The sequence below is a fragment of the Tetrao urogallus genome (assembly GCF_951394365.1).
Source record: "Tetrao urogallus genome assembly, chromosome: 12".
Classification (NCBI taxonomy): Eukaryota; Metazoa; Chordata; class Aves; order Galliformes; family Phasianidae; genus Tetrao; species Tetrao urogallus.
This window is the reverse complement of record NC_136825.1, coordinates 9,017,013-9,044,290: the sequence shown is the minus strand read 5'-3', so window position 1 is coordinate 9,044,290 and position 27,278 is coordinate 9,017,013. Positions and strand designations below refer to the sequence as shown.

Here is a 27,278-nt window from a genome sequence, read left to right as displayed (position 1 = left end):
ACCAGTAACTACAACCAAATTTAGGATTTAATATTAGATCTAAATGACAAGACTGAGGAAACTCAAAACCATTCATCAAGTTAAGTAACCACTAACATTTTCAGCAGAGGGTTTTCAAAACTGTAGTAGTACAGACCATCAACAATTTACAGACAAGCCACACTGATTGTGCAAAGCACATTACTGTAAAAAGTCTATGTACAGCAAACAAATCTTTGTAAACATGTAAGTATGAACTTTCAGAAAACGTGGTGACAATATCATAAATACAGGCAACATTGGCATCCTCAAACAGCACAAAAAGTAACAATCTGGGCCAGCAAATACAGCCCATCACCATACAAACAAAAAAGGTGGATGGGTTTTAAATACCCAAATGTTTAATAGTTTTAGTGTTGTGTATACTTCTTATTTATATATATGTATTAATTTTTTGGTATCTTTAGATATAGATGTACTTAGTTTGTAGAAACAAAAACAACAAATGTGCTTTCTCTTCATTGAAAAATTATGTAGTTAGAACTAATAACCCATTTTACTAGTAGTTAACATATTAGAATGATATGACTTAAGAAAAATACAAAAATAAGATTAATACTGTCAAAACTCTTATACCAGAAAATATTGTGGTTTTTTAGTCTCTTTCAAAGATGAAATATGAAAATTTAAATAAGCTCTAACTATATAAAGAATCTTCTGTAATCTCAGTTAATATACAGTGGGATAGCTATATATATATTTACCATTGTTCTTCACTTTTTAAGCACCAGTCACTCCCAGACCCACTTTGGTTGGAAGATTATTCCCAATTCCACAGGTTCACTTAATGGCACATATTGACTGCAAATAATTACTTTATCCTTTTAAAAAAAATAACGTTCTTATAGCTAACTGCTACCCCACGTGACAGTTCTGATATCTTCTGAGCCAGCTCACAACTTTTTTTTTTTTTTTTTTTTTAGATCAACTAGCATCTGAAATAAGACTTTAAAATATATGCAAGTAGTCTTTCAGGCTGTACTTTCACACACTTAAGGAAGGAGTACTGTGTGGATAATGCCTTTGGCCAAATGAAGCACTAACAAATGTATTTATTTGAAAACCAGTGTCATCCACACAGGTGCCATCTACTGTAAGCAGCTCAGTTAACATTTGTGACACAAATCTGAGTGGTTCTGCTGATCTATACTTTGAGGAAGGAAACTACCACAGCACTCAATTTCACAACTGCTTCTGCAACAGTTTTATAATGAACTTGCTTGTGTGGCACATGAGAAGCTGCACTTACACTTCATTTAAAAAAAAAAAAAAAAAGTTGCCCACAGGCCATTTATGGAAGAAACAAAGGCTTTCCAGCTTGTCCATTGTAAATTCAAACACAGCATTGAGCAAAGTGACCACTATATGTTTGCTTCAACATATTCATTGTGTTTCAGTAAGATGTCAACTATAAATCTATATGAAAAATAGCTACAAAATACAGTGTTTTTTGTATGGTAGTCCTTCAGCAGTTGCTTTTTTTTTTTTAAAAAAAAAAGCTTTTGAAAGTAAAGGCAATATAGATATTTTTAAAAGCATTTCTACATCACAGTTTTGGGCTGTTTCATATACAAACAAACATATTGGCCACATTGCTCAGCACTGTAAATAAGAGTCAAGAGTTTTTATACCTCTCCTCAAGCCCCCCTCGATTCCCTGTTTAATAAGATGAACAGGTTATAGCCAACATACAATTGTGAAAAAAGTACACGTACTTCATAACTATTTGGCCCTGTGCTGCATTTTCCAATATGAAAAGCAATCAGTATTGATGCAGGTAAGATGGTCTGCGTTCGTGCTTTACAGGAAAAGATTTAAAGCCCTTATTCATCTGTTTGTGCTGGGAAGCCTGTTGCTGTGACTGCTGCTGCTGCGCATAGGCAAAGCTAGAGGAAATGCCTGTCGATGGAGCACAGTCGTTGGCTGCTGCCCACACGGGTGACTGAAGGATCTGCATCGTGTCACTCCACTGGCTGACAGGGCTGCTCATAGGGTACAGAGACGTGCTCTGACTGGGTAGTGTATTCGTGACAGAGGACGTATGTTGCCAGGGTGCCTTTGGAGGCCACGTTTTGGTTTTGTTATCCTGAGAAAACAGAAATAGTTGTTGGTTTGTGAAGCGGGTTGGTTTTTCTGTTTTGTTTTTGATCCATGTACTTTATTTTGAGACAGTACTTAACTACAACATTTTCAAAGGATTAATCTTTAAAAACAGAATTGATGCATATATACAACTTATATAACTCATAGCCCATACAGTATTTGCCTCTTGAAAAACCTTTATTCAGCACATTTGCTTGATGACCAGCAGCCCTGCTGAAAGTTACAATTTCTAGTAAGGCAGGTAATTAACAGAATCACAGAACTGTAGGGGTGGGAAGGGACCTCTGGAGGTCATCAAGTCCAACCCCTCTGCTACAGCAATTCCCTACAGTAGGGTGCACAGGAATGCATCTGGGCAGGTTTTGAGCACCTGCAGAGAAGGAGACTCCACAACCTCTCGGCAGCCCATTTCAGTGCTCTGTTTCCTAATGGAACTTTCTGTGTTCTAGGTTGTGCCCACTGCCCCCTGACTTGCTGCTGGACTCTCACCCTTTAAGTGTTCTAAGAATTTATAAGCATTGACAGCTACCCACCACCCTCCGCTACCCCGTCTTCTCCAGGCAGAACAATCCCAGGTCTCAGACTTTCCTCCTAAGAGAAATCTCCAGGCTCCTAATTGTCATTGTGGCCCCCTGCTGGTCTCTCTCTAGATGCTCCCTGTCTTTCTGGGTAACCCAGAACTGGACACAGTACTCCACACGTCACCTTACCAGGACAGAGTAGGGGCGGGGGGTGACTTCCCCTGAACTGCTGGCCACTGCCCTTCTTGGCCTCAAGGGCCAATCTGGTGGAACTTTCATTGTTTGTGTAAACTGAAGTTGACTGTGTTGTCTCTTAGCTTAACTTGAATCTTTGTGTTTTCTGCTGTAATTTCTGCCACAAGGGAGAAGTTCAATTATTTCCTATTTTAAATTTGGTACTTTTCATTTAAAAAAGAAAAACGAAGAATCTAGTACTACTTCAGTGTAAATCATTTGTGTTTTAGTCAAGGTAAGGAATATGGAGCTACAGCTTCTATTCTAGTTGATTTCCTAAAGAAAACCACTCCAAAACACACGCAGGACAGATGACTAAACAAAGATGTTTTCCACTTACCTGATTACGGTCATCTACTGCAGAAAGAAGAGGTGGTGATGGTAGTGTACTAGGTTCCTGTTCTCCACTACTGTGTTTTCTGCCCCAAGAAAGCAACATTTAGTTTGATTTGTTTTTATGTTAGTCACATGCATTAATATGCCACTAGAATACCATTCTGTAGTTCTGCTCTGTCTTATTTAACAGCCTAGAATGTATAGTGGCATTTCATCTCATATTTTTTCTCAATAGAGGTAAAAGTACAAGTTATTGCAGCAAGAAATTTGTTACTGAATACTGTCAGAGACTTGACAGTGCAGCAACAGCTTCAACAACACATTTTTGTGGAGATGAACAAGGAAGATGAGCTGGTCTTCTGCTGTGATGTTTATTTGACAACGATCTCCCAGTTATTTCAATTCAGCATTTATTTTTGTCCCCTCTTAAAAGTTTTGGTAAAGGTACAAATTCAGAAAGCACCTCCTGGCTTAATCAAATCCTTTCAACTTGTTTGCCTTAGCTTCATCTTACTTTACCCCAGCATACTTTCTTTACCCCAATGCATATAAAAATAACTTCTGTGGTAATCTGCAGAAAACTGTTGGTGTGGCCACTGATTTTTTTTCCTGTCACAAAGAGTAGACAGCTGTATTCTAATGCATCAACTCTGATTTTGTTTCTGATCAAATACTAATTTTAAAAGTATTTGGTCACCGAATACTTTACTTTTTAAAACCTTTTCTAAAAATAAGCTGAGAGTTTAATTCCAGATTGAAATTTGGTCAGAAATCATGCTTCATCTTGTGCCTTATTTGGTGGGAATTCATACTTTCTGTTGTGCCTTTTATCCTCTTAACTAACCCCTAGCATGGAATCACTGAGGTTTCAAAGACAGAGCTATAAGCCCTTTGGGAAAGCTGGAAGTAACTACATTCTAATTTATACTATTACATTTCAGTGCATTCATAGTTAGTTGAATTCACTTGTTAATAATTCATATTTTAAAATCCTAGCTTAGTTTTTAAGTTACTGAGCTTATTTAGGAATATAATTAAACTCCCTCTTTGATCAGAAAGAAAAGGAGCAAATAGTCAGTATTTAAGTATTTTAAACTACTGAAATGGTGTTGGTGGGCAATGTTAGACAGAAGTTTATACTTTAAGGTTAGTATTATCAAGTGCCACAAAGCTGCAGAGAAGCCAGGGAATAGGAACTTGCTGATATCAAAATGCTGTGCAGGGGCAGTTCAGGATCTTGAAACACTTGTTTCATAATAAAAGCTACACTGCAGTACAGTTCATAAAACCAATTCAAAGATCATCTCTAAGACCCAGTACTTTAGGAAGAAGCGCCATCCCAAACAGCCCATCTTACAGGGAGACTGTCAGCTCCTAGGCATAATCAGTTTCAGCCAGCAGCTGGCTATCTGTACAGATGTTAATGTGTATTAAGATTTAGCTGCTAATGTAACTCAATTTGTGAACCCCTAGCATTAAGATCATACACACTATACACTGATTCACTGATTGTGTGCAGCACACAAACCAACATTCATGTAACTTTACCTGACTGACAGGAGTCAATTACCTGTGCCCTCAAATTATCAAAACACCCCAAATTTTTATATAGTGATATGTATTTCTGCTCATTTTTCTGACCTTCTCTGCTTTACAGCAGCGACGAGGTCTGGCCCTGAGAACATGGAGAACAAGCTGTCCCCATTGGCTGAAGAGGTCTCATCACTCGAGCTGGCAGAATCTCCTTGAGTACCAGACCAGCTGTTTGTCACATCACTGTAAGACAAAACATTTTATTAGTTCTTCTATCTATACTGCTTGGTCCAGACCGTATGCTCTAGTTAGTTATGCTGAATCTCAGTGACAGATGATACCTCAAGGGCACAAAGAAATTTCAGTATTTTGTTAAATGTAGAACTAACACAAATACTTTCATGTATTTACTTCTGAGTGATTGTATCGCTGCTTTGTCGGTTACAATTAGTTTATATCTAGGTATTCTACTAAAATAACACAGTCTGTCCTGGTTAAGAAGGAAAAACAAATGATTCTTGGTTTTGCAGTCACTAAGCACTCAGCTCTTTCACTACATAACTGAGCTAGAAAACACCTTTGTCCTACTGGTTTTAAACTAGCCTTAGACTCATAGCTGTAGCTCTGTAGATGAACAGGCAGAGGATCTTGAAACACTTGTTTCATAATAAAGTTACAACTTGGAAGACATTAAAAACCACTAACTTTCTGTAAGGTATGGTGACATGCCTTAAAGTAATAAGATTAAGCATGTGAAATCTGTTCAGTTGAACTAAGTCAGGTGCTGCAACTTTCATAGAATCACTCCTCATCAAAACTAGGTCTTAAACATTTTAAAGATACTGAAATTGGAACATTCCAAATGGATCTGTTATGAAGTCCTCATATCCTCTGAGTCAAACTTAGTACGCATTCTACTTTCAGAATCGTATCAAACAAATGCCAGTTCTTTAGTACCAAGAAAGCAGAAAGGGCTCAGATTTTTCTACTCTTGCCATGAGCTGCAGCTTTTACTCGTGCAGCAGCAATCAGAAAAAAATACAGCTCTTATTCCCATATCCTGCCAAGTTTCGAGTGAAGAACTGACCCAAATACAAAAAATTGAAAACAAAGTGGCTCGACCATTCTCTTACCTTTCTGTGAAATACTCAGGAAAGGGCCAGGTTTTGTGAGGGTCATCAGGCAGAAGCCAGTTGCTTCGTGTGTTGCTTGGACGACGGACGTGCTGTGCTTGCCTTTTCTGTTGCATAGCCTGGTTGACCCCAGCAACATAGCGGGCAAACTCTGGATCAGACCCAACTAAATAAAAGAAATCATGAAGTCAGTAGCTGACATTCAGCTATTGCTACTGCATTTAACTCTTTCATTTAATCCTTTAGACCTGACCATAGAAAAGAAGTTCCTTCTCACTGACAGTTAATGCTAAACCATTTATACTTCTTGATGGAGCACTGAACACTGAATAGGAAATGTTTTAATAAAAAGTAGATGTGTTGTACATGGTAGATAATAATTCTCATCTGGAATTCTCATCTTTTATACCTGTCCCTTGCATCCCCTCTGAAGAGCAGTATTTTGTGACTATGATCATGCCTATGCCCTTAAATGTCCGGCATCAGATACTGACTAAATTGGAGACTGGATATTTATCCATTGTCAGAAAAACAATATTTGAATTATTACTGTTGATTCAGGATCACAAAACGATTTCCATCCATGCTGTGATTTTGCTTCTCAAGAGACCAAACGCTCAGACTGATCTCATTAAAACATGCAGCCCAGAAGCTCCTACTTCTTACAAAGACCACAGCCATTCTGAAAACATTTTGATCCTGAAGTACTAAGCAGTTCAGGGTAAGATTGATATTTACTGAAAACAAATAGTAATTTTTAACACACAAAGTCTTAAAGTGCACAGCTTGGAAAACAAATCAAAATACCTTTTGTTCATCTGATTGCTTCCCTATGTTCGGTTCAGCATTTGAAGGAAAGCTTTATTTTTTAGCACATTTACAAAAGAAGAGCTCTAATGTTCTGGTGCACTCAAACTAAAACTAAAACAAATAAATTACCTTTGTTTCTAGACATCCTTTATTGTATGAACAAGGAACAGAGCTGCCTGACAGCTGTACAGAAACAAAGTGTTGCCACTACTACTTAGTTTGAGAAATACTTTTATGTCAATTTAATCTGAGGCTGGAAGTTAGACATATCCTCAGATCAAAGGATAGGTTCTGAAGGGCAAGAATAGTTCTGTTCTGTGGGTAGCATGAGGTGTTAAATTACAGTTATATGCAAAATAGCAACTTGTGTCAATTTTACCTCTGTAAGAACAGATAAACACCCTTTCATAAGATAGGTTCACCTGTAAAAATACAGATGTATCAATCTTCCCTTTACTGATACCGCATTCATTCCTTAGAGATTATGAAAATACTGCAGAATACATTTTTGGCAGTCACTTAGGCCTTTGACCATAAAAAACCCCATCAATTCTATAAATTCTTAATTAGCAGATTTTCCCTTGAAAAGTCATTATTTTCAGACTAAAAATACTCATCAAGTAACCCAATTTGTTTCAAGTGACTTAGGAGCACAACTCCTAAGGAAATCAGAAAATGATTTTTTTTGTGTGCATATTTAAAGCTTTCTGTACTACACTAACTGAAGCTTAGATTTCAAATGACATCACAGTTCAACCTGGCATGTTATATGAAGAAAGGTTCTAATTCCAGTCTATTTGGTTGAAGATTTTTTGTCACACACACACACAGGTAGCAGCAGAAAAATGATAAAGTGGTTTTAGAAAAGATTGTTCTGGCACTTTTAATAAATGCACAGTACGAAGTCCTGTAGCTACGTTCCACATCAACAGATACATCTGTAGGAGAATAGACTGGCCTGTTGATCTCAAGTGGTATCACTAATCTCCTCTTAGTCCCAGATTCTATAATCAATTTGATAGCCTCTAAGTTGTTTGCTTATAACCATAAAATTTTATCTCACTTCATCTTTAATAATCATCCCCATACATTTACAGTTTACCAGTGGCTCCAACATACTTGGCAAACCACATGACACTTGCTCCTTAGTCTCTAACCCTTTAGCATCCAAGCTTTTCAATGCAATAACAGCCGGAGAGCAGGAATTGGTGTGTTTCTCATACTGAAGGGGGAGAGCAGGGATATGGGAAAGATGCAATTCAATTGTACCTCTAGAGTGCAAGAGTGGTAAAGAGCAGGAAGAATAGTTGATGGGGGAGGCAAAATACACAGATCTGAATGCTATTCTTTTAAACAATCTAAAAAATTAACAGCAGGAAGAGCGTTATCTGTAAGTTTCAACACTTTTATCTGATCCCTATAGGAAAGGTAAGAACTACCACTGAGATAAACATGGAATTTGTTAAAATTCTGATTTTTTAATGAAACTTAATGACATTTTTTACTTACTTTTTTTTTGTACTTCACTTCAACCTACGTTAAAAAAAAGGCATACAGAAATACCTGTCTCTATTTTTAATAACCTTAGCATCTGGTAAATAGTACTAGGAAATAATTACTGCTAAGAATATTTAACAGTATTCTTCTATTTGTAATAGGATCTTCCTGAAAAGTAATAAAGGAAAGCACACACACCTGCAGGGTCAAAGGGCAGAATTTCTCCCAGCATTCCAAACACTCCATCAGTTTGGTCACGATTTGGCCATGTGTTGTTTCTAGGTCCTTGTGGTTTTTGTCCTAACATCTCTGACATCATATTGTCCATATAGCTGCTCACAAGACCCAAACTGTACAAGTCAGAGCTTAAATCTGAAAAACCAGGATTATTCCACTGGTTTAAATGAGATAATCCAGCTCCAACAGTTTGGGCTGGCTGCTGTGAAGAATTAGTCAGCCATTTGGCAGGTACACGTTGCTGTGGTCCGATAGGTTGAAGCAAATGTTGGTAATATTGCATTTGTTGCTGCTGCTTTTGTGACTGTTGTTGCTGTGACAAGCCTTGCTGAGAAGGATGCAGTGGTGTGTGAGAGACAGATTGGGGCTGCTGTTGTACTGTTCCTGATTTTTGTTCTGCTGCTGTAGAGGATGCAATAGAGTTTCTTCTTTTCACCATTGGAGAAGTCTGCTGGGATTTGCCCATGTTGAAACCAGACAAGAAATCTATGACATCCTGCATTTCTTGGTCAGTTGGTAAATTCATACCTTTGTCATCCTTGCCTTCATCCAGTTTGAAGAAGTTGTCCTGTCTTTCAACTAAAAACCCATTTACTATCTGATTATTTGTGCTCTGGATTGACTGCAGTGAATCTGTGGTCCTAGGAAAGTTACCAATGTTCAAAATGCTTTGTAGCCGTGCATCTATGTTAGTGGGCATTTTAGCCTTCTCCTCTGAGCTGGAACTTATGAAGACATTTTTGGAAGGTGTACTGGGGATTGAATAATTTCCACTATTACTTGTACTGGTGCAGGAAGTTTTTTTTGTAAACCGTGAAGTCAGTTTTGAAAATGTCTTTTGTAGACCACCTGAAGATTTGCTTCCATTTCCAGATGGCATGTCAACTTGGTTCCCAAAGTCTGAGATTTCACGCTGCAACTGGATCTGAATACAAGGCAAAGCTTGCTCCCTGCATCAACAAAAACATGTATCAAACCACCCAACAAATCCCATTTATCCTACACTGCACTGGATACGTAAAGACATTTAACTGAGTTTTTATTTTGCAGAAAAATGTGCATTTGGGTAATAGAAAGTGGAAGAAATAAAACTGGAGTTCTCTATTAGATTGCTAGTTCACTGGCTACTTACAATAACAATTCAAACTATTACTACCCACAGTCATGGGTAACGTGCTCTACAGCAGCCTGCTTGTATGAGAGGTTGGACGAGATGATCCCCAGAGCTCCCTTCCAATCCCAACTATTCTGTAACTCTGTGATATGCAGTAGCATTTACTATTCTCCTAAAGAATTTTTAATTGCACTTCAAGATACAAATGAAAATATTTATTTAATATTAAATATTTTATAAATTTTATTTATAAATAATATTTTAATAAATCAAGTGGGTTTTTTTTATGCAAGAGAAAAATACTTTTGTGCACATAGGTAAACTGCTAGGTTTTTTTTGTTTGGTTTTTTAACGTACTCACATACGTACTCACAAGATTACCTATATAGAGTACAAGTTTCTTGCTTTGTTTGACCAGTGATTTCTCTTTCTGGTTAACCAGAAAACCAGAAACTAAATTCCTCAGTATAGTCTTTTCAACAGCGATGACTTTGTTTAAACAACAGGCTCAAGAGGAGATGTACCTTCCCTCCTTCCACCGTGGTATGTCAAACACAGCAGTATAGAGCACATCTACTAGTCCCAAAGTCTTCTCTGGATCCAGACTCCTCTGAAGCAAAGACATTGTTGCTGGATCTTCTTTTAGACACCTGTAATCAAAATCACAACTTTGAATTCCACACTGAACAATTTTACCATGCTAGTCAGACAATGAAAGGCTAATTAACATGCTACTTTTGCTCCTGCAAAGGTACAACTAGCAAGGCAGTATAACATATGAATACCTGAGGATTCCCGAGGACTAATACCACAGCCCCAGTTTCTTTTTTTTTTAACTGTTGAGTATATAAGAAAATTTCGTTGTAGGCAAGAGTTTTATCATTTATTTTCAAAATCAAGATTGATGATTTCCTGTTTAGCTGAGCAGGCATGATTAAGGCATATTAGGAAATAAAAAAAAACACAAGAAATCCTGTTTTCTAGGAAATGGCAAGAGCACTCAACAAGCCTGACAAAAAGACAAGGTGCAGGAACTGTAAATCTTGAGTGCACTCTAGATGTCCCATCCTAGGAACACCCAGCCTGACACACTCAGTGAGAAAAATGGTTCAGCACATCCAGTAATCTGTGGAAGATTTTACTGATCTGTGAAGATGCATGCTTACTGTAATTCTTCAATAATCTATGGAATTAGGATTTAATTTGAGGTGAGATCAGAATAACCTGGATTTAAGCACTGGCACAGCTGTCAATTATTTAATGAGCCCCTTCAGCAGAGATGAATAAACAGGCAGTCTCTCAGCGTGTCAGCAGGTGGAGCTCTTTCAGAGATGCCAAACGCTGGCACAAAGTGCTCAGCAGTATTTTAGTTCTTCCACAATAGAGCAATTTACCTAAAGGGAATAGAGAAGTGCCAGTTCATACCCCATAGTGGAATTAAAGATGAATTTGGATAAAGATTGTGGGCTGACTTGTACTTCTGGACGCACCATTGGCACCATCAGCAACAGGCTATCTCACTAAGGATTCAGATGAATGCAGTGTTTTACACCGAAGTTCATAACACCAAGTACACTGAAGAAATAAAGGAAATACTGTAATTCCAAATTATTGTTTCAAAAGGGAAGACAACCTCACCTCAAAGTGCAAATTAATGTTATGCTTTCCTAGGCAGCTAGTTAAACCACTAGGAATGGCACCTCTTGAACCACAAAGTTCTGCAGTTCACAACAGCACCTAAAGAACATTAGTTAAGAGCTAAAACTCTTCTACTGATCTCAGCACCCAGGACTGCCAGGGAGAGTGACAGGAATATTTCTGGATTTATATTTATTTAACTTCATCTAGCTTTTACCGTTCTTCTGCTCGTGCACCAGCCTTGCTTCCCTTCCACTGCCGCCAACAGAGGGAGCATTAATACAAAGACAGCTCAAGTACAACTGCTGGTCAGTCTGATGAATACTGGCATTTAGTCAGTTCCACATAAAGGAATTTAAGGAAGATAAGCCATAATTACATAGCAGTTCCTGCTCCACTTGTACTGCACTGTATTCTTTCCTATGTATTTCTGTCATACCTACTAGGATGATCTACAGTGCAGTACTTTCACTTACCAAGTTGATGGAACTTGCACCACTATTCTGGATCCTTCTAAACTTATTTGAGGAGCATAGGCTTCTTTATTTTCAATCTGTGCTGTGTCCACAACCACCTAGAAAATAATATGAAAATAAAACACAATTTAGGAATTAGTTATAGTTATTTTTATCACCCCTGTAGTCAAGATGCAATAGTCTCAGCTCCCTGCCACTCTACAAAGAACCTTTGTACAAAGATGTACAAAGAACCAGATAAAAACAAATCATCTCAAAATCATCATCATATGTTAATTTGTACTGAAATGTCTTGGGGAAAGAAAAAATGAGAGTATGTAAACTGATCAGTTTGATACATTAGCCCATATTTCAAGGACATTCTTCTCGACTGCACTGAGTCACCATGTAGTTACCAACGTCTTTACGTAGCAGCTGGTAGTTATCAATGGATTTGTGTAACAGCTCTTATATGTGAGAAGTCTAACACAGTTGCTACCTTAATAGCCCCCAAACACCTATTTCTCAAAATATTTTAAATAATGCATACCATGCTACAGACAAAGAGTATTTAGCCTGAAACTCTCCACATATCCTGCAATTTTTAGCACCCCCCTACACAAACTTTCACGATTACAAAATCGTATACCAGCATATCTCTATCCAGTGGTACTGTAGGTAACAGAGAATTAATAGTAGTAAAGAGAAGAAAATTGACTGTTCAACTTTTTTATTTTTTATTATTATTATTTTTTTTAACTCTAAGCCTTCTGTAAGACATCATGAATTTATATGGAAAAAGGAAAGTCTCGAAAATTAATCTGTTATGAACCCTTTTTTTTTTTTTTTTTTTTTTTTTTTTTTTTTTTTTTTTAATGGAAACTGAGAAGGAATGGATTCACTCCAACTTCATTTAAACTTCAGTACCAGTGATAGTAAGTTCCATATTTGGTTTGTGCTCTCTGTTGTTGTCCAGTCTGCATGAGCTGGCCTTTTTGATCACTTCCATAATTTCCTATTTTGGTCATGCTGAACCAGCAGCTTTTTGGCAACAGTCAGCACTTCTTGCTCTGGTGACTAGCAGATTAGCTGTACCATTTATCCTTGAAATGGCAAAAAGTCCTCCAGCATAAATAAGCCTCAAGGGGCATTACTGGCTTTTTTGCAATCATCCTACACTTGTTCTACTTCTGTCCTGTAGTCTATTACTGTTTATGAAGAAAGGTGAAATATAAATAGAGCTGAGATTCTCTTCTCCTGAATTACCAAACCCCTCCAACAATACTTAAGCTTTACTATTTCCTACCATCTCAATATTTTAACATAAGGCCTTCATTTTCCTCTAGCTGTCTCTGAACATTTGCTCAGGTTTATCTGGACTTGCAAAATCTGTCTAAGCACAGTCCAAGCATGTGGAAAAATGCTATTACCCATTCACGATGATACCTAACATAGTAACAGTGCAACGCCATTATTTTTTCTTCATATTTGCACCATTTTAATTTTAAATAATTTGGTATAGATTTAGCTATATTGCAATTATAATTGGACTAAGGTGAGATCAACTAAGTAGTAATTCTTCTTTTCCCCTCAGCTTCCCCCAGAAATACTGTCTGCATCTCAGATCAATCTCACATCAGTCAAGAAGTAAAATTTTAATTGGTGCAAATCTAGGTCAGTTCCTGGAAGTGATGCACTGTAGTGCCACTGCTCTTGGGAGGGGTTTTCCCCACATTTGTTTGACTTTTTTTTTTTTTAAAGGGAAGAAGGAGGAAAAAAAAAAAAGTCACATTTCTCAACATTTGGTCACAGTTACAACATCTCAGATTTAAAACTACTAGGAGATTGAGTGCTCCCACAATGCATGTTTTCTGCTAACAAAGATCAGTAAGCACAGGAAAGGATGGCTAACTAAAGACAAAGTATTTTGTTTGCAGGATACCAATTCAAAGTTTTATTTCCATTCATCCTCTGAATTACTTTAATTCCTGCATCTTTTTATTCAAACATACATTTACTTAGCTGACCTAAATCTGAAAAGACAGGAATTCTTTACACACACACCACTTAGCACATACGTATATCCAGATATTACCTTAGAATATACATACACACACACACAAAAAACCCTACAATTCCAGAAATTCTTTAAGTTAAAAACCTAAAACAATAAAACAAACTAATTTACACCTCATTGCACTTTCTGCACTTATCAAGAGTTCCTTCTGCAAAGGCACATGGCACAATAGGCCAAAGATAGTGAGCGTATCAATGTTCCTTTTTAAGTTTGATATTGACTTAGCTTAACTCACCACTCTGAACTAACACAGATAGCTTAGTTCTCAAAAGCAGTGAACGAAAGACTGCATAATATTGTCCAATGATACATTTATCCGAGTTGCACGCAAAATAAAATAAACATGTTTCTCACTCCCTGCCTGCTAGGTGCTCACTGGATAGCTTCCTGTGCATCAGACATCCATTGTTCTTGTTTTAAAGGTGTTTCCTCCCTCATCTCCACCCAAAGAAGGCTTTAAAGAAATAAATTACAGTTTCTCATCATTGCATGAGACTACATACAGGCATAATTGAATCATGTAAAAAAAAAAAAAAAAAAAAAAAAAAAGGCCCATATTTTATACCTTCACACCCATTTATACTGTAACAAATCAAAAGTGAGAATGAATTCAGACATAAGGCTTACAAATACTTCAACTATGTATAGAGCTCATTACTGTGTAACTGAAGATAGAAACCTGCTATTTTCAGAACAAGAGATTCAGGCAAAGACATTCATGCTTCTACTGGAGATAATATCCTTTTATCAGCACTGTCATATGGGAGAACATATAATAAGATTATACTGACAACTCTCCATATGTTATGATAAACCCAAAGAGTATCAGTGATACAATTACCAGCAGGTCTAACAAGTTATGTCTAGACTAGGGGATACCAGGTTTCCAGACTCCTGAGTTCAAATTTGCCTTGGGCCACTCTCAAAATCTGATCAGGGCGTACACAATGCTGAAACCCCTAAGCTTTTGTTTTGCTGGAAAGGAAGCAGTGGGGAGTGCAGCATCCTCCAAGGCATTCCTCATCTAGATGCTCAGAAGGCAAGAACTGCTAAGGAATTACTGCACACTTCCATAGGGCTGCTGACAAACACTTCTTTCGTGGCCCCATTTCCCACACCTTGCTGCTGTCTCCCAGCATCCTATCAGCCAAAGAAAGTCTGACTTAACTATGGCCCTTTTTCTAGTTGTTCGTGCATTTAACACGCATTTTCCTAGTAAACACCTACATACAAATTTGATCAATCCTATTATTTCAAAGTGCACCCCTCCCTGCAAAGATGCGACCCTCTTAAACCTCTCTCTGTAAAATTTCCTTATATAAAGTGCTTATTTTACTACCACTTCCCTCTACGTCACACTGCGGTAAGGACTGATGGCAGTCACACTGCTGTTACGATATTGATGGTTTGTCTCTTTCATTTTAAGCCTTCAATCCAACTGCGTTGTTACAAACAACCATGACTTAAATCCAGTTGTCCAGCATATTTCATGTCAAGGGGATATCTAATACCTAATAAAGGAAACCTGAAATAGATGCATCCGACATTCACCATTACTAGAGAATGTATTAACAGTACCAAAAAATATATGGATCAATGATCTAAGAATGGAGGTTAGGCAAGGTCACTTAATCAGCTGTTTGCTTGAAAAATGTATTTGCAAGGTATTAGCAATAAGGATCTTTCCATTTGAAATTGCAATTTCAGTTCTGGCAGTCTGTATTCACCTCGAACAAGGCATCAATAAATGATCATCAACAGCATTTAGCCCAGAAATGATTCAAAGAATACTTGACAGAAACTATTGTAGGCTATGGTACACCTCTGTGCATCAATTTCATCCTATCCTACTGCACTCCTGTCCCCATTTTATTTGCCCTGTCGAGTGAAAACTCAAGTCTAAAAAAATGAATTTATCAACAAACTCTTCATTAAATGAAGAGATCGCAGGAACTAGTTATAGGAGTACAAGTGCATTTTCTTATCAAAATGCATTTCAAACACCTGTTTTTACTAAATCCTTACACAGTGTAGAATCTATGGTGCCTTTTGCTCATTTGCTTCTAAAGGATATACATGTCTGCAGAAAGGCATTAAGTGCTATGCCTTCTGCTGGAGGCACCAGGTTGCATTACTTGGTGCAGACGACTAGACGACTTACTGCTTTCTGTTCAGCAGTAAAACCAAGCTTCCACTGGAACGAGGAAGGAAAAAAAAAAAAGAGCTGAGAGAAAGGTTCTTGTTTTGTTTGCTTTGTTTTATTAAACAGGAAAGATTCAAACATTTCCTATTTCACTATTAGAACTGAAGTTTCATTTCTTGTCTTCCCCTGTTCCCAACAACTACAGATAGCATCTACAAACCTGCATTCCATGAGGATACATCTTGTTTATAACTAAAGTTAGCTGCATGTTAAAAATAGAAACTCGGAGCAAGATGTAGGAAATTAATTTTCAAACACTTTAAAATACCTAGTTTCTCTTCAGAATGTTGAAGTAGCCCTTTTTTTGGCTAAGCCTATCTCTATTACTTACCAGTCCTGCTTGGCCAAACAACAACTGTACAGCAGTTTTGCAGGCTCCACGCCAAGTCGAAGGGCAAACCTGATTTAGTACTTCAGTAACAGGAGAGTCATCCCGTGGTGTAAGTCCATTATGGCATCCAGCTTCTTTAATTAGTTGCAACATTGTGTGCTGGAAAAAAAACGAAACACATTTGTCATGTGATTCAGAAATGTTAACATTAATGGCCTCCATATGTACACAGTTTTCAAAAGCTTTTCAGCCACCTATTGCTACATGTGCTACCTCTCAATGGTCCTACATGTAAGACCTTAGCTGCAGAACAGAAACATTGTAGTCAGCGTGTGCAATTTTGAACACAGAACTCCAATACGATAAACAGTATTTAGCTTTTGCAGAACAGTTTAATCAAAACTACAAAAGGCACTTCAAAGACAAAAGAAAAGCATTTTAAGTTGTTGGCTGTTTCAGCACTTTCAGGAGCAAGGACTGGCCTTATCTAAAAATTGGAAAAAGCTGATTAAAATTCCCAAATTACTTCTCAATGGACACCTTTTACATCTTCTCTACATTGAAAATTCAACTAACTTTTCTACAACTTCTAAAAATACATTTTAAGTTGACTTAGAAAGATTGCTTAAAGTTTGGAAGACATGAAAGAAAAGATATCGTAATACTGTTTATTTTAAAGTACTTCCCTTAGCAGCAGAAGGCACAGTCCTGACTGGTTTTGGCACCTAAGATTATATAAGCTCTAAAGTCCATCACCTGCTAAGGACATCTGTAAGGATGTCATATTTTGATACCTGTTTTTAAAAAGCTTATAGAACCCCAATTACCTCTTAGACTTCTGTGTTTCTCTTACACTGGGCTGAATTTGCCTAGGTGGTTTAAACATTATCAGAGGGAGGAGTGAGCCCACAGCGTTATCACATCTCGATTCCACAGGAAGTCAGGCTAAAAATACGCACTTTTAAGTACAAGTTGGCACTGAACTACTGTGGTTTTTCTCTGGGTTTTAAGGAGTTCTACTGATTCTCATTTTATTTGTTAACCATTGTGGTTAGATTCAGGACTATTACCGTTTTCAGCTTCAGGTTTTCTGCTGCAGACTCGTTAAAGGATATTCCTTTCAGAAAGTGCGGCCCTATCTGAACCGGTACAGTGGGCAATTCACACTGAATTGGCTGAGGTGGAGTCTGTCTCCTTCCTGTTTGCTGGGCTTCGGCTTCACTGCAACAGCCCTGAAGCATAAAGAAACAGATTAGAAGGAAATGAAGATAATGAAAACATTCTCATGAGTCCAATTCTTTTTTTTTTTTTTTTTTTAAATAGTTAGTTTTAAGGTGCAGAGGGATGAAAGAGCAGGTTTAGCAGATCCTACCTGAAGACTTGCTTCAATAGCTTTTGGGTTCAAGTGGAAGCCAGCCTTCATTGCATATTCACAATGGCCTAAGCTCTCCAGAGCCACTTTGTAAGCCTGACGTTAAACAGAAAGTTGAAGGGAACAGCTACATCAGCAAAGAAGCAAGCAGTCACTGTTTCTGGATACACATATAAATTTGTTATGTAGGTTTGCTTTACTCAGTTCTGCAGTGTGTACACATCTATCACGTAAGTTCAATACCTGCAGTCCTCTCGTACTTCAGGGCTGCCTGTGGTACAGGTGTCTGCAGTAATATATTCCCTCCCTGTTTCATTCATTGTCCCACTGACTGCACTAGATGCACACGAAAGCAACTGATTTTAAAAACTCACCTGCAAAGCACTGTCAATTTTCACGTTTAGCTCTTTGAGCTGATGTTCAGGGATTGCTACGCTCTGTGAGCAGAAAAGCTGTTGAACTTCAATTCCTGCCAAACATCCATCGCAACCTCTTTCTCGCAGTCGAGATGTAGCCTATAACATCAAGAAAAAACTATTGGGTAAAAAGTCCAACAGCAAACCAAAATCACACTGAAGTTAAAAACAAACAAAACCAAACAACCTACACAGAGTTTAAAACATAAAGGAGATTAGAAGAAGCATGTGGTGGAAGAGTTCTGGAGCTAATTACTTATTATAACTGATTCAACTTCTAGTGTCACTTAGAAAGTATAAATCTCATGTAATTTATATGGTGTTGGATAGCAAATCAAATCAGCATCGTTTGCTGTTACTAATTCAATTCTTTCTCTGGACTATGGCTCCTGGTTACATGGCCACATGATCAATGTGCTCAGATGAGGAAGGACTTAAATCTTTTATCATAAAGCGCATTTTAAATCCTTACCACAGAAACAAAATCTACATACGTGTCATGTACGTACAAACATTGCAGCGTATATAAAATACGCTTTATGAAGTTACGGGTGATCACTATGGTACAATTTGAGAAGAGCCACACAAGACTAAAATTAACCACGGGCAACAAGAGTGTAACAGCTTTACCTACTTCAGTTTTAAAGAATGGTAAATACTAAACACAGAATACCTGAATTAAAAACTGAAATACTACTGAGCAGTGGAAAACAAAGAGAAGCCTATTTCTGTCTGTATTTAAGACTTTAGATACTGTTGATTTGAATAATGTAATAGTGGTATTAAACTGTCTTGAAATACAGTTTTTATTCAGAGAAATAGCTGGAATGGGGTGTTAGGAAAAAAAGGGTAGAGTCCCAGATCTCTAAGTCCAATTTTAATTCTAAGCAGGTTTTAAATGAACTTGATAGCAATTACATTTCTAGAAGCTACAACACAATTTTAAGGAAATAATAAACACAAAATTATTTTTATACAAAAGAAGTAAAACCACACCAGGATTAGGACTGTCTAGATTATATGCTATAGTCTACATCAAGCATTTCCAATCTCTATTTTGTCTAGTGAAAGCAGTTCATGCCACAGTAGGAATTACAAATAATTCCTCTGCATTCAGAGTTCTAAGGAAAGCTTATTTGCCTTGATACAACTTGCAGACATCTGCTAGCTGATAAATGGAAAGCCCAACAAGATTTCCAAACAAGATGTTTAACGTGCCCAGGTGGGTTGCCCAATTAGACTTCAAAAGCACACGCTGCTCTTGGTTACTTGAAACTAAGGAAACCACGTACTCCATGTCAGAAGCCATTTTGGTCTGTCTGTGCACTTCAGTAACGTACAGGAAATGCAGGAAAGCTCATAAACCTGTTTTTTTCCTTGTATGAACTTTTTTTTTTTTTGGCAGAAAAGGATTTCACAGATAGCAGTGCTAACTCAAATCCAAGTCCAGAGAGTAGCACATTTAAGTAATAAGATGAACATTCCAACTACTGATACAGCAAGGAACATCAAGGCTAACAGCTAATTCTCCCTCAGCACAAAGACAAGCAATGTCAGAAGTTTTCAGAAAAAAACAAAAACAAGGAATTGGCACTCAAGATGTTAAAGATACAGATGTTACCTAAGTTATCGCTCATCTAAAATTGCACCCTGTATCTGCAGTGACTATTTTTTTTAAATAATTCCTTCTGTCCACTGATCCATATCTGAATGCTGTTAATTGCTAATAACAAACAGCTGTTTCCATTGTGCACTCCTTATATACATTCACATCATGAGTAAAAGCTTTTCACGGGGCAGAGATCATATGAACACCGCATAGCTAAAACAGATTTTAGTTTCCTTCTTCAAATGCAGCATTTCTTTAAAGTTAGAGATTTTCTTCCCTTATTAGGGCACTTAGGCCTGAACTTTTGTTTCACTGAATACAACACAATGTCACTACACCGAGCCTTCCATACCTCTGCTGCTCCTCTCCATGATCTTACTGCATCTTCTAGCTCATTTGTGGGGCTTAAATTTGAGGCTCCAGCTCCACCAACATTCTTTCTTTCTTGGGCTACAGCTTCAGCAAAGCAAGAATGTGCCACTGGCTGGACCTTCTGCAAAGCTTGTGACAGGAACTGAAAGTGAACCTGCATCACTGTCAAGAAACATCGTCCAAGCACCTGCAGGAAGAAGAAAAAACAATTTTTAAATCAATAAGAGATTTTACAGATTTTTTTTCCTTCTTTCTTGCTCAATGCTTGGGTTAAGTGACTAAGTTAAATTTTGATTTATTAATTAAAAAAAAAGGAAGAAGAAATACTAGTGCCTCAGACCAGAAGCAGCACTCAGCATTTAACCATTTACTTATGGTAAACACTGAGCAATAGCTTCTACAAATTAAGAGGAGATCGGACTGATACAGTCAATTCAAGCTTCTGTGTTGTCTTTAACTAACCTTACCTTGATCTCAGAAGTAAATAATGAAAAGCTTTAAGTTATTTTGTAGTATCAGGCACATGAAACAAAAAAAATAAAAATCACAGTAGCACGTTATCACAATACAGTCAACAGCCAAAAACATTAACACACAGACCTGGCTGAATTTATGCTAAATATATCTGTATTTTAAGACATGATAACAAAATCAGAAGAGTTTAATTCTAAAGTTTATCTTTCTAAGCAGACCAGTAATTACTAACAAACATGAAAAACGTTTTGCCACAAGGTACAGATGCACTGTAGTACCGTTTTTAGCATACAACAGTGACTGCAGGATACACACAAAATCGCAGTTCTGTCACTTGCATTGTCTGACAGGAATGCTAACGCTGGCACAAATCTCATCAGTACATTTCACTGAAACGTGTCACCTAATACTACTCAATTGGAAAGCAGGATGTAGAGTAGGGAAGAGCGAGCAGGAGGGCTGCTGGTCTGTTCCCATACCCAGAGGGACCAGCACTGACAGCACAGCAGCTCCTGCAATGCCAGAGCTGGCTCCACAGGGCAGCCACCCGAAGCAGTGGGCTCTGCATCCCATCGTATCCCTCCGTTTGCCTCCCTCACATGCAAACACTGCTCCTGAGAATGACGACCACAGATAGGCCACAGTTACTACAAGCAAAACAAAACAACGATCCCCAAAACCAAGTTTTAGGTGTAGGCACTGTATGTAAAATTGTTGGAGTAGGGCTGTTTGAAAAGGCAACTCTGAGGACAAAGCAGCATATACACAAGTGCTCTGCCTGCTTGCAAGGCCATGCTTTCTTAAGTGAACAAAAGCTTTCAACAAAGGACATCCGGGATGCAGGAGAGAAGCAAGTATTTCCCAAATTGCTGCAGAAATAATTTAAGAACTATTCAAAATGCTTTGTTTCTTTTATGAAGTTTCTCACAAAGTGGTTTAAAGTGTATATTTGACTTTATTAAAAAAGACTAGGCTTGAATAATAGTAATATTCATAAAATACAAAGATAATGTACAAACCCATTGTGCCTTAGAGCAAATAAATCATCTGGCTTATTTTCAGTTACATTCTTCTGGAATAAAAATATTCAGACACAGTGATCTTACTGGCAAGACGCTGCAGTCATATGAACAGCTATATGCATCAGCTATCTACTTTAAAAGGATCCGTGGTGGCAATTCTTTTTTTCCATTGCATCCGGTCTCCTTTTGACATTCCATTCTGGTTCCATCACTTCCCTTCTTTGTACGAGGCACAAAATTAAACATTTTTGGTACTTTGACTGACCCCTGGAAGTGCAGTTTGCCTTACTAAAAAAGCATTCAGCAAATGATAAAAATGAATAAAACTTCAACTGTCCTGACTACAGAGATGGAAAGGTTTATAAGAACACCGCAGTAAATAAATAAACAAGTAAATAAAACTTGCGACATGAATATTTCTGTGTACAAAGAATAGAGTTGTCAGGGGAAGAAGAAACCAGAACTCAATAGGAATTTCAAGCTGATTAAGTTTCATTTAAGGTACAGAGGCTGCAGTTTCTCCTGCCTTGGAATAATGTTCAAATAAATGATTTAGTTTCAGTGGCACCACACAGCATTTCTAGTGTAATTTTTAATGTTAAGCAGCAGAGATAAATAGCAACATCTGCTTTGCAAAACTTGTTTTGTTTGAAAAATAATCCATTCCAGTCTTCCTCAGAAATGGTCAAGAGTGGCTTTAACTGCTTAAATAGAACCTAATTGGTGGAAGATTTCTGTACCACAGAATTAAATGCTCACTCCACATAGCAAACTCACTTTGCTTTAAAATTCAATTAATGAAGATTTTCTTTCAGAAGAGCCGTATCTCTGTCTTCACAGTGGGAAAGTTATCTACCACCAGTTTAAACACAGCCAGGGTTGGCCAGCGGCACCAAAGCATGTAAAGCAACGTGCACCATGTTGTGAGATCTGCAGAACTACGTTACTGCATGGATACAATGCAACTGTTTTCACAGCTAGGAATACCACTAGCTATTTTACTTTTCTCTACTTTGCCATGCCAAAAGCATTCAATTCCCCTGCTTTAGACTATAATGAGAACAAGAAAAAACCTAGAAACTGTGTAATAATCAAAAAAGAACTGGAGCCATTGCAGGTGCCAACCTGTAAGTTTCTGTTCATGGTGGCACTTTCATAAATTATTTCTTAGAATCATTTATGTTGCAAATATGATGAAGTCTTTTGCTTGCAAACTTATCCCAAGAAACACATCTCTAGCACCACAATTCTGCTACTCCTTTGCCAGGCAGGGCAGCAATCTCTCTCTGAATAACCCTACCTGAAAGGAGTTTGCTCTGTTTAGGCAGCTGGAAGCAAAGTTACTTCTGAGGAGATGTAGTTTTAAACTTCCTTGTCACTGAAGCAGGTGATGAGTTTAATTAAATCGACGACATACATACAGAAGTGTCAGATGAGGCTGTACTGGTAGGTTACATTCTGTCCCACATGAACACCTTCCAATCAATTTTAGAATATTCTGATACAGAAAAAATATTCTGATACAGAAAATACAGAAAACTGCCAGATTTCAATGCTGAACAGTGATGCCATGCAAATTCCCTGGGAAGCAAATGCTTAAAGAATCTGTTGATTATATATCACTACCATTAATAAAATTAACAAGTAACCAGTATCAGTCTTCCAGACTTGATACACGCAATGATGTACCATTCTATATAATGGAGCATAATAGCTTTTTCATAATGGCTTTTTCTCCCTAAGCAAACAAAACAAACCCACAGACAAAAACATGACACCACAACAGGCTTACTCAGTGGTTTCCCTGCTATCCTCATGTTTCTATTTATACCAGTTCTTCATGGTTTTGGTGACGACAAGCCCTATGCATAATCCACCTACCCACTGAACAGACCAGATTAAAATATCAACATTATTATGTTAACCATGTCCCTTTACTCAAACTGCCAGATTATGAGATAGTCCTCTTTCTCATGTACTACTGAGAGTGAACAGAATATTGCTTTTTCTAAAAAAAAAAAAGAAAACAAAACAAAACAAAACAAACCTACGTATCAATGCTCTGCAGTTTGGAAGAGTGATCTCATATGACCAGAGCACCTCCAAAGGAAGACACGACGCTACTCACTAACAAGAGTTGCTTGCAAGGTAAACTGGATTCCATTGGTAGTTGCTCCTCTACACTTATTAGGAGACAAGGGCAATCTAACACACCTACCCCAAACAAAAGACTCCTGAGGATATTTCTGAGCTGCCATTCAAAACACTGAAACATCTTGTTTCCTTTTCAGACAAAAAAAGAAAAAAAAAAAATCAATTATGTTCTTCAGTCACCTACTAGAGAAGATGGCAAAACATCTTTAGGTATTACTATATTTTCTCCTCAGTCCTACAAAAAAAATTATGCTGCCTCTCACACTCTTTCCCCCAGTGTATCTTGGTGAAACTGTGCAAGCCTTACGTTTTTTCTGCTTCCATTCTGTGGATTTAAAGTGAGTTTTTAATCCTGCTTCTAGTTTTATGAAATGTTAACATTTCACATAGATCAGGAAGAAAAAAAAATTGTTAAAGTTTTGGCATAAATAGTTCAGTATTCAAATCACAGAACAGCAGATTAGGAGAGGATCTCAACAGGTCGCTGTATTGTCCCAAGGAGCAATTTCAGAGTCAATTCTGCCAAATGCAAGTTTAACACACTCTGTAGGGTCTTTGTGATGGACTCCAAGTTGTTTCTTCTTAGAGCGAAATCCCTCTGTGTTGCTGGGGAGTGGGAACTGACTGATTTCAAACACTGTATAACATTACTTTATTCCGAGGGGTGGGGGCACCCCTCCAGTGGGATCAAAGTAAGGGAGAGAAGATGGTAGCTGACTCAAATCTTACTTCTGTAGTCTCCCTACCTTTTATAACAAACCACTTCAGTGATTCTCTGACATTACAAACTGCTTCCACAAAATCTGAAATGAATCTTCCCTTATGAAATTTATGTTCATTTTTTCTTACTCCATCTTACATGGACACAAAGGACAGAACAATGCCACGACTTCTGGCAGTTTTTTACATACCTGATGACTACTGATTTTCCTTCTGTCTGCTCTTCTGTAAAAATCAGTCTTTCTAGTTCATCCTCAGAGGCCCTATTTTCTGGATGTCTGACTACCACATGTCCCTCTAGTTACTCGCTATTCTAAGTCATGCAGTCAAGCATGGATGCAGTGTTGAATTTAAGGCCATGATACCCAAAGTGAAGAGAACTTAATCCTTATTCCATGGTTTATGTAGGTTATGGTCATGTTAAAATACATTACAACTGCCTCTGCACAGTTTTGCACAAATGATTTATTAGACTGTGTTCAAGGTCTAGAAAAGGTATCTTTTTAAAATATATAGCTAATGTTACTTCACTGCATACTGAGCACAGAACATGGAAAAAACAAAATTCTCACTACTAACTTTCATGGTTTCTCAGCTGATATGCAGCTTTATGTGAACACTGATGACAAAACACCTCTCCCAAGTGTTCAGATTTCCCTTCAGAATGGATAATATTATGGAGAACATTGTTTAATTTAGAAGATGGCCTGATATCATTAGAAATTAACTAATATGGAACAAAAAATCATAGGATCATACAATATCCAGAGCTAGAAGGGACCCACCAGGTTCCTTTAAGTCCAACTTTTGGCTCCACACAGGACTACATAAAAGATTTAAACTAATGTTTGATTTTTAATTACTTAGACTTGTTAATTTTGGGCAGTGGGATGCTGTGTTTGTTTTGCTTTTATTATTATTATCATTTATTTTCTAAACTGGACATGAGTTTCCCCAAATAAGAAAGAGGTTATTGTATTTCTAGCTATAAGTTTAAATCTGATGGAAAACTACCAATTAGAATTATGTAAATAGTACAATTTAATTACAATTTACCTTATTTCATGAAATCTTTAAATTTTGTGCAAGCCCTTGTACAAAAGTAACCACTAAATATCTCATTCAATACAGCTAGAGCATAACTGCTGTAAATAACTTAATATTTTTGAGAACAAAGATAAAATGCTGCTCTTTTTATCAGCACTAGTCACAGATACAAAAGCAAGGCAGACAGAACTTTCGGGGTAGTAGTGACTTTTAAATACAAGTCCAATTAAGAAGGAACACCACAAATTCGCACGCGAAACAAAATCCCCCAAAGTAACTTACCTCAATGTCTTGTAGGCTGAATTCTTTTTGATCTTTGAAATTTGCAGCGCCTGCACTCAGTTCCATCAGCATTTTTGCTATTTCTGGTTTTATTGCTGCTGTGAGTCGACTCGCTGCTTCCATGACATGTTCCTGCACGTCTTTCAGTTGCATAGCTGCCTTAGAATAGTGAGAGTTCCTAAATACACTGCTGAAAAGGTCTGTAAGGAAAGTGCTCGTACGGCAAAATACGTTGAGTGCATCCAGATATTTGGAGATTCCCTGCTGGATGTCTGCAATCGGAGTCGTATGGGATACAGGGTGACTGCAGCTGCCCGCAGCAGCTGAGGAGACCAGGGGAGATGCTGGGGTTGTAGATGCCAGTGGTGCGCTCAGGGTCCTGCCTAGCTCAGGCATTTGATACTGCTGGTGTTGCTGCACTTTTTGCTTGGACCCGCCAAGCAAAAAGCGCCGCTTATAGTCCATTTTGCTTTCTTGTGCACTACAGCAATACATAAGTGAGAGCTTGTCCGAAGACTTCTTGAATTAACAATCACTTGTCAAATTCCTTCCCCAAATATATAGTTATGTACAGTAACAGTGGAGGACTGTGTACATAGGTTTCACAAAAGGCATTTCAAAAAGGCAAGCGTCTGTATAATCTGTATCAGCAGTGAGAAAGGCAGCAGATTTGCTGACTTAGTATTTTCAATGTTCAGTGCAGCCCTGCTGCAGTTATAAACTGTAATCAGAAAGCAAACCAAAGTATCTTAATAATGCTCTGTCTGGGCCGGTATTCCACTCTGCGCACAGAAAAGCAGAGAACTTATCGCCTACAGTTTCTTCATGAGCATGTTATCATTACTTGCTGTTATGTCTACAAAAATTTTGTCAATGCAAATAATATTTTTAGAAGCAATATTTTAATACAATTTTCCAATTAGTAGTCAGGAAAAGTGGAGCAAACCACCGATCAACAGCGATTATAAAAGCAGTGCAGAGGCGCCTTCCTTAAAAAAAGCAAATCCTTATGTCAGCAGTCTTCAAATGTCTCGACAGATCCAGTCTGCCAAATTAGTTTACTTGTAGTGTCTCTTCTTAATACTGGAGGGGAAAAAAATCCAGAGTCTGAATAGAGAAGACTTTCCAAGTGTAAGCTACTGAAAATTAGAGTGTTTGTTACTGCAAGCCTTCTTCCCCTTTCTTTGTTTGTTGAGGTAGTTGTTTCTGTTGTAACATTAAGTGGTGGTGCTTCCAGACTGCACTTGCCCTCGATTGTAGACTCAGAACAAAAATGCACAAATGTATTTGTAAGGCCTCTAGGTCATTTCCTGCAAAGGAGAAAAAAAGTGGTTCAAATGTCATGGAACAACAAGAAGTATTACAATTTTAACATCCCACTATGCTGCACAAGGCACACACTGTTGACAATACCTAAGACTGGAAGGAAGGGAGAATTGCCGTTTGAAAGGCAGTTACCAGCTGGTATCATCATGGTACTGATGAATATTTTCTTACTAATTCTTCTATCCTCCTAGATTGACAAACTTGGGACTAATAGTTAATCCCC

At 37.7% G+C, this 27,278-nt stretch overlaps 1 protein-coding gene across 1 annotated transcript; it reads right to left on the bottom strand.

Annotated features, from left to right (window-relative positions):
• Nucleotides 1-1,801: 1,801 nt before the first annotated feature.
• Nucleotides 1,802-26,224, bottom strand: GARRE1 (granule associated Rac and RHOG effector 1; the record flags this gene model as incomplete). The annotated part of the gene is made up of 13 exons (XM_079541365.1): nucleotides 1,802-2,125; nucleotides 3,238-3,316; nucleotides 4,875-5,009; nucleotides 5,900-6,065; nucleotides 8,405-9,393; nucleotides 10,082-10,207; nucleotides 11,672-11,769; nucleotides 16,262-16,420; nucleotides 17,332-17,493; nucleotides 17,634-17,729; nucleotides 18,008-18,148; nucleotides 20,011-20,217; nucleotides 25,730-26,224. 13 exons carry the CDS (start codon nucleotides 26,222-26,224, stop codon nucleotides 1,802-1,804), a joined length of 3,177 nt encoding a protein of 1,058 aa, XP_079397491.1.
• Nucleotides 26,225-27,278: the final 1,054 nt, after the last annotated feature.